We start from the raw sequence: 14,158 nt of genomic DNA on the forward strand, positions 1-14,158 counted from the left end.
ACTCTTTTGAATCGGGACGGGACAGAGGTTTTTAAGAATGCATCACACTCGGGATTAATCCCGGTTGGGACGGGACGAGATCGGGACGGGACGAGACAAATCTCACCTTCATATGAAGTTAAATAAAAACCTATATTTTTACTTTTTCTTTAACGAAGTAACATTTAATAATGAAATTTTAACAAAAAAAATACATTTTATGTTCAAAATATTATAATGTACTATTATTATTTGAGTTAATATAATTTTGGAGTTATTAAGAATATAAATTATATTCATTTTGATACAAATATATAAGAATTTTTAAGTTTTTATTAAAGGTGGGACGAGACGGGATGAAGCGGGATAAAAATTATTTGTCCCACGTCCCATCCCACTATTATGAAACGAGACGGGATCGGGACGGAACGAACGTTTTTAGACCTCCATCTCATCCCTTCTCTATAAATTTCGGGATGAATTCCGGACAAGATTTCCGTTTTTTATGCCCACCCCTAATTAAAGCAAAAGAGTATAAAAAAGCGCACCAAAGAAGCGCGTGACATATTAACAATCCCCAAGGTCTTACAAAAAGGAAAGCCGAATTCTCTATCCATCTTTGACAGGTCGGAAAATTCAAAATTAAAATAATTAAAAATTAAAAAGAAAAATCGAATTTTGTTTAAATAAAAAGTAATAGTCGTAGGCGCCGACGGGCCAACCTTACCGAACTCATTTTTTTCTGGTCATCTCTCTCTCTCTCTAAAACTCAAGAAGAATTTCTCTCTCTAGAAATCTCCTTCGCACTTTCTCTCTCTCTCTCTCTCTTCCTCAATCGGCGTTTTCAGGTCAGTCAACCTCTCCGATCTCTCTCTCTCTCTCTCTATTTATCTCTGCTTTGTTCCGTTACGGTGGCTGAGCTGCTTCAACTACTAAACCGCGTGAATTTCATGAGCTCAAAAGATCTTTAACCGTTTCATATTCTAGCTGCTTCTTCTTTGTGTTGCTTCAATCTGCGAAATTCGAGCTTTTCTGTTATGCAATTCGGCTTCGTTTTGATGATTCTGTACAGGCGGAGCTGATCTCCTGAGGTTTTGCTGAAAGCTGAGCTCTTCGTTTTTTGTGAGCTTTTGATTTGGTTTAGTATAGCAGGTGTGGTTTGGATTGTGATTCTGAAGTGTTTAAGTGTGTAGTCGGTGAATTCGTTATGAGCTCGATGGATCTGGATTTTGGTAGAGTTAGGGTTTATATTTGATTTGCTTGAGTCTGTGTTTAGTGTTGTGATGAGTTTTGGTTTTCGAGAGGTTTGATTTCGATTGATGGAGGATTTTGTGAAGCCAGGCTGAGTTTGTTTTTTGGTTTTGAATGTTGGAGAGAGAATGGCAGGAGGGGGTGGTACTCAGAAGAGCATACGAAAAGTACTTGGATCCCTCAAGGACACCACCACAGTTTCGTTGGCGAAAGTCAATAGTGATTACAAGGTATTGAAAGTTATTCTGGTGTGATTTTGGATGGCTTATTTCGGGTTGTGATGGATCCGATTTTTCGTAATTGTGCAATTGGATGTTTGCAGGAGCTGGACATTGCGATAGTCAAGGCAACCAATCATGTGGAGCGTCCCGCCAAGGAGAAGTACATCAGAGGTAGGTTCTCTCTCTCTCTCTATCAAGATGGAATGCATATTGTCGAAGAAGGAGTTGGACTATCTGAACTGATGTAGAGTGTTTCCTTTTGAAGCTATTTTCTCTGCTGTTTGTGCAACGAGACCTCGGGCTGATGTTGCATATTGCATCCATGGTCTTGCTAGGAGGCTAGCGAAGACGCATAACTGGGCGGTAAGTACATTCTGTACTTTTTTGAAATTCTTACCCAAACTTGATTAGTCAAAAGATAGAAGAAAAACTAGAAGAAGAGACACTAGATTTGATTTGGTGGGTTAATATTTAGTGTACGTGATGAGCATTCCTTGGCTCGAATACTCATCCATCAGAGTTTCAGTGATCAGTGCTTCTGTTATATCATCTTATAATATGCTTGTTTTGGTTGAAATTCGAGTAATTAGTTATTTGTTGGTGTTCAGGTTGCATTGAAAACTCTAGTTGTTATTCATCGTGCTTTGAGGGAAGTGGACCCCACCTTTCATGAAGAACTCATGAATTATGGTAGAAGTAGAAACCATATGCTTAACTTGTCTCATTTCAAAGACGACTCCAGTCCAAATGGTACCTCCCAGTCCCTCTGACACACTCTAGTGTAATACTTCTTTTATCATAGGCTGACCATTTCACTTTGCAGCTTGGGATTATTCAGCCTGGATCCGTACTTATGCTTTGTATTTGGAGGAGAGATTGGAGTGTTGTCGTGTGTTGAAATATGATGTTGAGACGGATCGCCCAGTAAGAAATTTTCTTCTCCCGTTACCCGTTTTCTTTTAGCTTCTAACTAGATTTCAATCTATGACTTTGTTCTATAAGCACTTTCATCTCAAAATGCTACTTTGCTATTTCAGAACTGTTTGAAATTTCTGAGTTCAGTTGATCACTTTTCTCTCATTAAGCTTTACTGTTACTTTGACACTGCAAATATGAGTTCCAGATTGTCTATCTATAGGCATTGTGAAAAGCGACATACTGTTTCTCAATTTTGCACTCAATCTCTTGAAATAGCCTGTCATTCTTATTAAAAGATGTTTCTGCTGACTTATCCTAAACATTGTGGTGCAGAGGACCAAGGATTTGGACACTGTTGAATTACTTGAGCATTTGCCTGCTCTACAACAGCTTCTTTTTCGTGTTCTTGGTTGCCAGGTAAATTTTTCTTATTCCACCTCTCAAAATGAATGGGTTCATGTAATTGTGCTCTGTGTTCAAATAAATCTGGGATTGGCCACCATGTTCAGTCGTCCAAGATTGAAATATGCTGTGTGGCTATCGCCACAGTATTTGAACTTTTCAATAATAGGAAAAACTGAAATAGGCTCTCATTGTTATTCATGTCGATCATGGGCATAAACTTTGTTTTTTGTTTTCTTTTCTGCAGCCACATGGAGCAGCAGTTCATAATTTTGTGATCCAGTTAGCACTTTCGATGGTAGGTGAAGCTTGCAATGGATGAACACTTCCCCAGATCTTGCATATCAACTACACAACTTATTGCTTTTATTCTAATTGGCTTCTATCAATTCAATTAGGTTGCTTCAGAGAGCATCAAGATTTATCAAGCTATTAGTGATGGAACAGTCAATTTGGTTGACAAGGTAGGATATGGCCCTGGTATCTTTGACTAGAACTTTAGAAGTTTGCACTGTAAGCTAATCTTTTGTCAATCATAACTACGGCAGTTCTTTGAGATGCAACGCCATGATGCTCTGAAGGCTCTGGATATATATCAGAGGGCAGGACAGCAGGTAATTTCCCAGTAAATAGCTGTTCTGACAATGTCATAAAATAATGTTGTTCTAATATGTAGAGTTCGATAATGTTTTGACACTTCCACTCTTTCTAAACTTTTCAGGCAGAGAGATTGTCTGAGTTCTATGAAGTATGTAAGAATCTCGATATTGGGCGGGGAGAAAAGTTTATAAAGATTGAGCAGGTTGACTTTTCTACTTTGCAATGCCTATCACAACATATTGCATTCCTTGCAAGTATTCATGTTGAGGTAATAATGTGTTTGTAATGTAGCCCCCTGCATCATTTTTACAAGCCATGGAAGAGTATGTCAAAGAAGCTCCCCGCGTCTCAACAGTTCGCAAGGAGGTAAGAAAATTCTCTTCCTTTGAGCTTGTTAAATTGGAAGACAACAGGTCAATATTCTTCCCAGTCAGGAAAAGTGGATAATTCAAGTCTATCGGAAAAGGATAGATCAAAACTATGCTTTTTGGAACTAGTGCAGCACCTGTAAAATTTTGCTATGCAATCATGTGAATCTACTAAAGTATTTGTCAGTTCATAACAAATATAGTGTGTAGGTTATGGGAAGTATGGATGTTAATTTTATAATTAATAGTGTATTCATTTGCATTTTTATATTGTTTCTTAATGAATTTGAAGGTTATATCTTATGTGAAATGTTCTGGTACCTACAGTCCTGATATTTGAGTTTGTCATATTTCCTTTTCATTGTCTTGTCTTCATTTTCCATGGTAATAATGGTTTTCTGTTTATAGATACAGCTTCTGACAGTTCCTTCTTCAATCTTTAATTTGACAGGTGATTGTTTCTGCCCCCAAGGAAATCTTGACCATAGAGTACAAAAAGAACCAAGAAGAGGAGGAATGTCCACCTTCACCACCTCCTCCTGAAGCAGTGAAAGTGGTAGAACCTGTAGTTGAACCACCTGATTTGCTGGTAGTTCTCAAAATAATCCTTTTTATGTCATTCTTTCTTAAAATGTAGACTAGTAGTCTTCAATTATAAGTTTTTAAAATCTAAATTGGTAGGCTTTCTTTTGTTTCCAGGGTTTGAATGATCCTGTTCCAGATACTGCAGCATTAGATGAGAAGAATGCCATGGCTTTAGCTATTGTTCCAGTTTGTAAGTATTCTGTCTGTCTCTGCATGATATGTAATAAATATATTCTTGTAAGTCATTCAATAACTATGCATGAAGCTTCTTGTGTTCATATTAGATTAAAAAAAACAGACCCTCAGTACGTATCTAAAGTAACTAAAGTTGCAGCTGATCAACCTTCGGCTCAACCTCAAGCAAATGGAACAGGTTGGGAATTGGCACTTGTTACAGCCCCAAGCTCAAATGAGAGTGCTACAGCGGCTAGCAAATTGGTATACCTATCTTCCTAGTTCCCCTGAATCTTAGTGTTCACTTTCTATTGCAATTAATAGTCAGTTTCCTTGTTTTCAAAAAAGAAATAGTCAGTTTCCTTTTAACACGGATGATTTGCTTCTATTCTTTCTTTCTGTTACTTTTCATTATTCTCCTTATTTCCACCAAGAACACTATTGATGATTTTATCTGTTGATTGAAGGCGGGAGGGTTAGACTTGCTTACACTAGACAGTCTATACGATGATGCAATAAGAAGAAACAATCAGAATGTAAGCTACAATCCATGGGAGCAGGCTCCCATGAATGGTGGCATGATGCAACAACCACTTCATGATCCCTTTTACGCATCCAACACAGTGGCTGCGCCGCCCTCTGTACAGATGGCAGCAATGGCCAACCAGCAGCAACAGGCCTTCATGTATCAACAACAGCAGATGATGATGATGGGCCAACAACAACCACAGTCAATGAATCCTTTTGGGAATCCTCATGGAGCGCCGGCCCACCCCTACGGAGCAGGTGTGCCTGTCCAAGCATACAATCCATACACGGGCCTTTTGTAGATGGTATGCCCAAGGAAACACACTTACCATATACGGGAAAGAAGGGAACATGAGAAAAGTCGGTTTTAGATGCATCACAAACTCGGAGCCGCAGACCAGACATGTACCATATGTTACATATGTGCAGTAGTTAGCTAGGATTGATATTCTTTGTTAATAAGTAGTGGGAGGGAGGACTTTGAGCTATCAACATATCATCTTGTTCGGACTACATGAAAATTCTTTTATCCTGCTTTTTCATTGTTGAGGATCAAGCATGGATTCCTCTCTATTTTTCTTTCATTCTTTTCCCGTTTTTTTTCCATTCCTCCCCTCTGGTCCTGTTAAAGGATCTATATAATTGATAGAAATGATTTGTAATTCGTGATTGTTGATAAACAGTTGTGTAAAATGAGATGTGATGACACTAAATTTGGTTCGTGCGCAGCACTACCCTTCATCCCTTATGAGTTACTTTTATCTCCCTTCCTTTATACTTTGGGTAAGCATAGACCGTAGGTTGTGCATTTTTCACAATCACGTATTTACCTATTTCATTCTCGAAAGAAAATTTGTCGGTATTTTGTGAACTATATATTTGTAACACATTCTAAACACTAGAATAATATGACAATTTGAAAATAAGTTGAGCTTTTTGTGATCCAGGAGTTGATCTAGAGGAAGTATGTTAGACTACAAGTAGGGAGGATGCGGAAATAGGAGGTCGCATGAATCACGGCTTGTATAAAACACTCATTTTGAAGATGAGCGTACCAAAATAGCTCCAAAGTCCCGGAATGGTAACTCTCTCTGCCGCAATCAAATTGAGCATTCTGATGTTTTGACACATTGAGATGCAACATCTCTTCACAATAACACACCCGAGCTTCACAAGTCCGTCGGAATCATTCCTCGGACTCCATCGAATATCGAATTTTCGAAGGGAATTGAAAATCAAAATTTGTTTTTTTTATTAAAGAAAATGTTCATCACATTAGGTATACATCAATTTGCCGCCATAGCTAATGCAGTTATGTGTCAACCTCACGTCCTCTTTTGGCTCTTAACTAAACCCAGTAGCTTCCTCTTAAGCAAAGCAAAAAAAATAAAAAAAATAAAAAAATAAAAATGAAGCACACACTCTTCTTCTTCTTCTTCAATCTTCACATTTCATTATGTCGTTGTTGAAGTGCTCACAATTACAAAGCAAAACAGAATCCACCAAACAAATATGTCTTGGCTCTTTGCCTCTCTCCAACCCGACGCTGAAAACGACGCGTCGTTTCTCTCCCAAACCCTCACCCGCCAACTCCGCGGCGTCGCCACCTTCCTCGCTCCTCCTCCGCCGTCCTCATCCTCCTCCGAGCCCCCTCTCTCCTCCGATTATCCTCCGCCGTCGCCGGCGCTCGTGGGAGTCCGAAACGACCTCGCGGAATTAGGCGGGAGCTTCAAGGCCGGTCTCTCGCTTCTCTCCGTCGCCGGAATATCCAAATTGGCCTCGACCTTGCTTCCGGCTCGCAACGGAGCTTCGGACGACGACTGCGGCGGTTCTGCGCCGGGAATCACCGATGAGATTCTCGGCTTCGTCGCTGAGATTTCGAAGCTTCCGGACTGTTGGACCGGCTTCCCTATACCACTGGACCACCGCGGTAAAGTTTCTCAAGAACAACTCTATTTCTGTAGCTGAAGACTGTAGAGTTCATCTTTCAAAGTTTGATTGCAGTTTTGGTTTTCCTATTTAGTTTAATTGTTCTTGAAGTTGGTTTAAGAGCTAGAGTTGATTGCATCTTTGAATCTGTTATAGAAATTAGACCAATTCTAATTCAAGACGATGAGCTTGCTAATTCCAGTTGAACAAGACTTTTTTGGGGCTACAATGTTGTGGTGATTGATTCTGAGCTTGTTTGATTGTAGATTTTAACATGTCTAGTGCTCAGAGAGAGCATGCCTTTAGTGTTGAACAATTGGTTCCGGAGTTTGCGAGTTTAAGAGACCGAGTTTGCAGTGCGATGAGTGAGGAGCAATTCTGGATGATCTATTTCCTGTTGCTGCTTCCAAGACTCAATGCAGATGATTTTGAGCTTCTGTCGACCCCCAAGGCAAGTATCTTGCTAGTCTCGGTTTATTCAAGATAAAAAGCCTTTGATTAAGTTTGTTTCCGAGATGCTGGAGATCACTTTTTGTTCAATAGCAGTGCGTCCATGGGTGGATGTTGCCGTATGTGAGTTATTTTTGTGTAAGGTTCCACAATAGCGATTATTACTGCATGTGAGAGCTCGACATTGGGCATCATTTTGCATAACCTATATCACCTGCTGCTCTTGTGCGGCAACCTTGTCGGTTGTTATAGCCCATGGACTTTCCGTTGCTTCTCATTTTCAGCAGTGTTTTATCTTTCGTTCTACAAGTTCTAGCATCTGGTTAAGGAGATTTGAGATAGAGAAAACAGCTATTAGTGTCTTACTTTGTCATGGAAATCAGAGCTGTATTGATTTCTGTTACATGCTTCTGTGACTTGAGTCTGACCAATGTAGTGCTAGGTTCACTTTAAGTTTTTATTTGTTCAATTCTTTGTAGCTTCCAACAATAAAAGTAACACACATCCTGTTGAAAGAAAAATTTCTTCCTTTGCAGATTGTTGAAGCAAGAGATGTACTTTTGCACAAGCTTCAAAAGAAGAACACACATGTATCTGAGGAGTCAACTCTTGATTCAACTGAAAAGGACAGCCAGGTTGAGAAGACACAAGGTGAGGAAATCTCGTCTTTAAAAACAGAGATTGTAAATACAGTGGAAAGGTTAAGAATCGACGATGAAGATAGCACTGAGCAGTGGTCAGAAGAGGCTAGTATTAGTTCTGGAACTTTTGTGGATGACCCAAAGAAACTTGAACAAGATTATGATATCTCATTCAGCGATCTAGACGAGGAGGGGACTGACACTTCCTGTAGATCATCAGGCCTAAGACCAGCTCAGGCTGTAAGGGGATCAAATGACTGGGTTCGGCTGAATAGCAGTTCAGTGTTTGGTGGTGGCCATCAAAGGAATTTTACGTCGAGAGAGAAAGATTCAGAAGGTGAAGAGTCGAGTGACTGGCTCACTGTAGATAAGTCTGATTAGAGAAAATTTGGCTGCTGCTTTGCCCACTAATTGTAGAGTTTCTTGTTCTTTTTCATTGTTATTCTGGTGTTGAGTGCTATTCTGTAATTGCCTGGAAGAAAAATGCATATATTACAATAATTACATAAGCTACTTTGTGAATGAACTCCACTTTTATTAGTATGTGCTTTTGAGAGATGTATTAAGGACCAGAAGTCCACCGATATATGATAACGATTAGGGAACACCTCAAAAGCTTCAGTTTACACAAACACTATGTTATAAGAAACGCCTAGCTGCCCTCAAAATGTAGATAACAGAATCGAAAACGTTCCCTACACAACAAGAATGCACGAAGTTCATCAACAACATATGATGCAGAGCAAGATAAGTTTATAATAGAAATCGATGTCAACAACAACATTGATGAACTGCATCGAAGGATCAATGAAGTTTCCAAATCAGAGGTAAAACTCCTAGGAGGCCCGACTCAGGATTTCTATAAGCCTGGCTGAATTCTAATCAACCCCTTTCACCAAAGATGAGAAAAGACGAGGGATTTCACATAAGAAGAAAGCAACTATATAAGTGTTCCCTTTAGTACTTGTTAGGAAGATTTTTCTCTAGCTGAGCAAAAGTATTCATCACATTGATTCTGATAACTGAAACATAAACTTCCACTACATTAGGAACTTTTATTCATGAGATATCAATGAAATTGGCTTGACAATAAAAGTTTGGAAGATTTGGAGCACTAAGCTCAATTCCTCTTAAACCTAGGCATTTTTTCACTACTAGCATGATCGAGTGAAATGCTTAATCTTTCTAATCCGAAACACGAATGCAATGTCAAAGACTGAAGCTTCACACAAGAACAAAACATGAGTGGATCAGCTTGTCCAACAAAATGCACATCATAAAACACAAGAGTGGAGAGTGTGCTGAATCGATCATGAAAATATACCCCCAGAAAGCATGAGCGCAATACAATATGCCTTAATTTGGATTCTTTACCCTTCACAAGGTGAAGAATTGGAAACTCATAATAGCTGATCCTTTCACTAAATCGTTCAGATAGGTCATCAAATTCACACGTAAAGGCTAGATCAAGATTTTCAACACCCTTTTTGACGGCACAATCAATCCGGTCACCAATATTAAGAGCATACTCCTTTTAAAGGCAGCAACTAACTTTGAAGGAGACAATCCTCGAAGCCAAACGGCACGTTAGGAATCTATCTATTGTTATTACTAAAGACCGCACATTCTTCCTGCGAAACTCCCCGGTATTGCATTAGATACTATCCACCCTTTTGGCTGCGAGCATCTTACACCAATCGAATTCAAGGCTTGACATGTAAACATACATGTTCTTCCAGCGGTGAGACAAAACACTTGTACTTACAGCTTCCCTCAAACAGTCAAACTCAATAACGAGACAATGTGATGAAGGATATCATCTGGCAATGCACTGATGCGATCATTGACAATGCGGTTGCACTACATTGCTGGATATCATCTGTGTTAAAATCTAAAACAATTCACGTTGTTTTAGCTTGTTTATAACTAACCTTAATATCTAATAACAAAAAGTAGATAGGATACGAAGCATTCAGATGATAATAGGACTCTTTATCTAGGGTTTCACAAAATTCACCTTTTTTCTATCAAAATTCTCAAAGGAATCATATATAGAACTACGTACCTTAAACCCCAAAAATTCACAGAACATCTCAAATTCAACAGAATCAAACACACATAACACAATTCATCGAATGGAAAATTGGAATAGAGTGTACCTTTCTAGCAGAAGAATTCCAAACTGGTTCAGCGTCAGTAATCTGACGCATGATTTTCGTGTTTTTAGTCTCTAGGAGAATGAAGGTGGTTTTGGGTATGAGGTTTTTCTAGAAAGTAAAACATTGACTAAAGCCCTAGTGATCGTTTCTGTGTATATATACACACACACATAAACGATCAGAAGAGGACGTCCGCACCCCCCAAAAGTGTGGATGTTCATGCTTTCACCGGAATCCAGTGCCGGCAACGACTCTTCTCTTGCCAAACAAAGCCCGGGCCATGATTTGGAGCTTCTGCTTCTCGGTGGAGTCACTAGCTGCAGATTTGCAATCGACATTGATCATGCATGAATTTTCCGGTGAGTTAGCTCCTCAGACCTTCGGCTCGATCTCTTTTACCCTTATTTCTTGGTGAAGTCGTCGGGATGGTCGTGCTCTCTATTTGGCAACAGAAGCGTTACCGTCAGCGGCCTTACCTTTGTGAAAGCATCGACATCCACACTTTTGGTACTATGCAGACGTCCACCTGTGAACCCGCCTGTATGTATGTATATATGTATTTATGTTCTTTGTTAATTAAAATCATGCAATTGAGTGAATTGACAATGGTTCGTATGATCATATCGACGAGAAGGAATACAAGAGAGAATCTGATCTGCATGCCAATAATACCACATGGTGGGCACGTGAAGAGATAGAGAGAGCATTTAGTTAATTTGTATTTTTCATATCAAGGATATGTAATATGTTAATCAAACACTGATCCATGTATAGGATCGATCCATCATATATATCTAGGACAGTGGCAATTGCATGATTTAATTAACACAGAACATATATATAACTATGATTTGTAACTGTTGCTTCATTACTGTTAGGGTCTCATATCTATAGACTATAGTTGTCATTAAAGTAATATTCTTTGTTAGTTGTTTGGTACTTGTTTGTATGAATATCTGATATTATTTCAAGTCTTTGTAATAAGGGATTCATGCTTTACGTTCCCCCTTGTATTTGACAGTTTCATTAATTAAGACTCGAGGGTAATCGCACTAGCCCTCCATTCAAAATAAATAAAAAATATATATGATTTTTCTCAAATAAAGAGGTCTGCATCAATGGTTTTGGTGCGGATTTCTATTTTTTCACCACTTTTCGATCAGATTTCTTCATTTCCACCCGTATCTAAATAATATTATGTAGATTATCTCTGCAAAATTTAAGTCCATTTGGTGATCATTAAGGCCCTTAAAATCGAAAAACAAATGGATAGACTAAATTCTGTCAAACATTAACCGTTCATATTTTTAACAGAAAAACACAATTTTGAGAGCCTTAAAGATTACCAAATTGGCTGCAATTTTGCAGAGATGATCTACACAATATTATCTAGATACTAGACGGTAGAGATAAGAAAATTTGATCGAAAAGTGGTGAAAAAATAGAAATCCGCACCAAAACCATTGGTGCGGACCTCCGCAACCAATAATATATATATATATATATATATATATACAGTCATTATCCAGAGTGAAGCTTCACTCTGAAATTAGAGAGTGAAGTTTCAATTTTGTCACACTTTTCGGTCAAATTTTTTCACCATAAGAGATTTAATATTTAAGTATACTATTCAAGATCATCTCTACAAAGTTTCATCCAATTTGACAATGGTTTGAGTTTTCAAAATTGAGATTTACACGAACGGTTCACGTTGAACAGTTTTAATTCACTCATTGATTTGATCTAATTTCAATACCTTAACGATGTTCGAATTAGATAAAATTTTGTAGAGATGATCTTAAATAATATACCTAAATATTGAATCGCTTATGGTGAAAATATTTGACCGAAAAGTGTGCCAAAATTGGAACTTCACTTTGGATAGGGACTATATATATATATATATATATATATATGGTTATTCCAATGAAGGATCCTTTTTTTAGTTCAAAAAAGGGATAGCTCGTTCACCAACTTTTCGATTACATTTTCACATCTCCATCGTTCAATTTTTAGAGTCTAATGTGTAGATTACCTCTGTACAGTTTCCGTCAAAATGGTGATCGTTAATGTATCAAACTTGGTGAAAGCAATGAACACACCAAATATGTTAAACATGAACCGTTCATGTTTATAAGTTTAATTTCTAGTTTTGAATGCCTTAAACACTTCCATTTTGGCTGAATTTTTACAGAGGTGATTTACACATTAGACTATAAAAAATGAACGGTGGAGATGTGAAAATGTAATCGAAAAGTTGGTGAATGAGCTATTCATTTTTTAAACCAAAAAAAGTAATCCCTCATTAGAAGGGTCATGTGTGTGTATATATATATATATAAAAAATTTTAACTACGGACGTCCGCACTGTCTGTACGGTGCAGTTTCGGCAATTCCGGCCACTGGCGACGCTCAACGACGGTGCCGACCAACACATCTGCACTCCTCTCCTCCCGGTGCTCCTGTCTGTGCCAGCCAGAGTTGCAGCGCCGGCGTGAGACGGCCGGAATCTCAAAATTTCAAATTTCTGGGCACCGTACGGAGATTTTGAGATTCCGGCATATATATATGTATGTGTGTGTATGCAAACTGTCCTAAACATGGATCCTATGCACGAAGCGAAGTGATTTTACATTAGTTGCTGGTTGCTACATGCATATGATAACAAACCAACCACAACCAGTAGAACGGTCTCATCTGCTCAGTGTGACAGACTGAAAGCTACCTGCAGTTCATGTACGGCTCAGACTGCTCGATCTGTCCGGTTATCAGAGCCATGAATTACAAAGAGGTACTTAACTACATGGAGGATCGAAGTTAATTCGAGTACCGTTAGTTTTTACTGCATTGCATATCAGCATATGACTTGATTAATGGATTCATTCATTCAACTACTGACTATTTTAACCTACTGCCGTACCAAGAGACACCACAGCCGACAAACACCAACAGATGAGCAAGCCACGACTACTCACTACTCTCATACTCAAAAGAGTCGTAGTCAGTGGCGGATTTATGATGAAAATTTCATCTAGACTAGTTATGAGTCACTAATAAGATTTTATTTTCAATAGTGTTTTCAAGATTTTTTTTTGATGTAATAAAGATAAATTTAAACTCAAAGAGCACTATATATAGTGCTCTCATTTAACCCACTGTTCTTAAGAAGAAGATAAGATTAGGAAAACGAAAAATAGAAGGAAAATAAGAAATATAGTGACAGAAAATAGAAAAAAATGAATTTGTTAAGGGAAAATAGAAAAAACAAAGATGAAAATGTGGAAAGATGAAAGAGAAAAAAATGAGAAATCATGTGTGATAGGAATGACTCGAAGGGTCGTAATAGACTATAAAGACAAAATTTTGTAACTAAGCCAACTCAACTAACTCATTATTTATGTTTAGGAGCACATAAAAATTTCAAGTACTTTAAATTTTCGTCCGGACTTAGTGGATCCGCCACCGGTCGTAGTGGTATAGTGTATACCACAGTATATTTGAATTTCGTAGACTCGTCCGTACGTAGTTACTTTTTTAAGGATCCGTACGTAGTTGCTTACTGTTACTCTTTTAGAATACGTACATTATTGGTGCAATGCTGCATGGCGGATCTCGATCGCACTCTGAGATGCATGCGTGAAATATTGAATATGTCGATCGGGGTGATTCAAACACTAGGGCAACTAGCTACGATTAAGTTCAATTATAATGATTATTGCTCTCAGAAATGATTGAAAAGAGACAACAAGATGTCTCAATCTATCTGGATATATATATAGTCCGATCTGGATATATATGGACTGCTAGATATCACATGTCTAATAGCTAGTTAGCTTAATTGTTTGCTATCAGTGAACAAGATAATTACCAAGCTACAGTTTATGCATTTCAAATCACAATGTATGGGGGGTGTAAATTCTTTATCTAGGCATAAATTTTATTTGAATGTCTGT

General features: G+C 38.2%; 3 protein-coding genes across 4 annotated transcripts; 2 read left to right on the top strand and 1 right to left on the bottom strand.

The window, feature by feature from the left end:
* The first annotated feature begins 713 nt into the window (after positions 1-713).
* On the top strand, positions 714-5,767 carry LOC126804967 (putative clathrin assembly protein At5g35200). Of its 2 annotated transcripts, none has more exons than XM_050532041.1 (16): positions 714-827; positions 1,354-1,460; positions 1,553-1,622; positions 1,717-1,814; positions 2,060-2,201; positions 2,275-2,375; positions 2,703-2,786; positions 3,019-3,069; positions 3,170-3,235; positions 3,320-3,385; positions 3,493-3,573; positions 3,663-3,737; positions 4,191-4,328; positions 4,439-4,514; positions 4,659-4,762; positions 4,966-5,767. In XM_050532041.1, the coding sequence occupies exons 2-16, from the start codon at positions 1,359-1,361 to the stop codon at positions 5,326-5,328; spliced, it is 1,617 nt and encodes a 538-aa protein (XP_050387998.1). In that variant the 5' UTR covers positions 714-827; positions 1,354-1,358; the 3' UTR covers positions 5,329-5,767. The 2 variants fall into 2 exon arrangements, with proteins under 2 accessions (XP_050387998.1, XP_050387999.1); XM_050532042.1 differs by having other exon boundaries at positions 779-826; positions 1,350-1,460.
* A 668-nt stretch (positions 5,768-6,435) lies between these two features.
* Positions 6,436-8,555, top strand: LOC126791078 (uncharacterized). Its single transcript, XM_050517485.1, has 3 exons — positions 6,436-6,956; positions 7,222-7,406; positions 7,942-8,555. Exons 1-3 carry the CDS (start codon positions 6,539-6,541, stop codon positions 8,425-8,427), a joined length of 1,089 nt encoding a protein of 362 aa, XP_050373442.1. The 5' UTR covers positions 6,436-6,538; the 3' UTR covers positions 8,428-8,555.
* A 448-nt stretch (positions 8,556-9,003) lies between these two features.
* LOC126792628 (F-box/LRR-repeat protein 25-like) lies at positions 9,004-10,654 on the bottom strand. Its single transcript, XM_050519064.1, is given in 4 exon segments — positions 9,004-9,205; positions 9,207-9,823; positions 9,826-9,906; positions 10,206-10,654. Coding segments are annotated over 4 exon segments (951 nt in total). The 5' UTR covers positions 10,257-10,654.
* Positions 10,655-14,158: the final 3,504 nt, after the last annotated feature.

Source organism: Argentina anserina, chromosome 1 (genome assembly GCF_933775445.1).
Source record: "Argentina anserina chromosome 1, drPotAnse1.1, whole genome shotgun sequence".
Classification (NCBI taxonomy): Eukaryota; Viridiplantae; Streptophyta; class Magnoliopsida; order Rosales; family Rosaceae; genus Argentina; species Argentina anserina.

Coding starts and splice junctions, on each gene's coding strand:
- LOC126804967 (XM_050532041.1), top strand. CDS start 1,359: ATGGCAGGAGGGGGTGGTACTCAGAAGAGCATACGAAAAGTACTTGGA. Junction 2,376..2,702: donor ATGTTGAGACGGATCGCCCA/GTAAGAAATTTT, acceptor ATTGTGGTGCAG/AGGACCAAGGATTTGGACAC. Junction 3,386..3,492: donor ATCAGAGGGCAGGACAGCAG/GTAATTTCCCAG, acceptor TAAACTTTTCAG/GCAGAGAGATTGTCTGAGTT.
- LOC126791078 (XM_050517485.1), top strand. CDS start 6,539: ATGTCTTGGCTCTTTGCCTCTCTCCAACCCGACGCTGAAAACGACGCG. Junction 6,957..7,221: donor TATACCACTGGACCACCGCG/GTAAAGTTTCTC, acceptor GTTTGATTGTAG/ATTTTAACATGTCTAGTGCT. Junction 7,407..7,941: donor AGCTTCTGTCGACCCCCAAG/GCAAGTATCTTG, acceptor CTTCCTTTGCAG/ATTGTTGAAGCAAGAGATGT.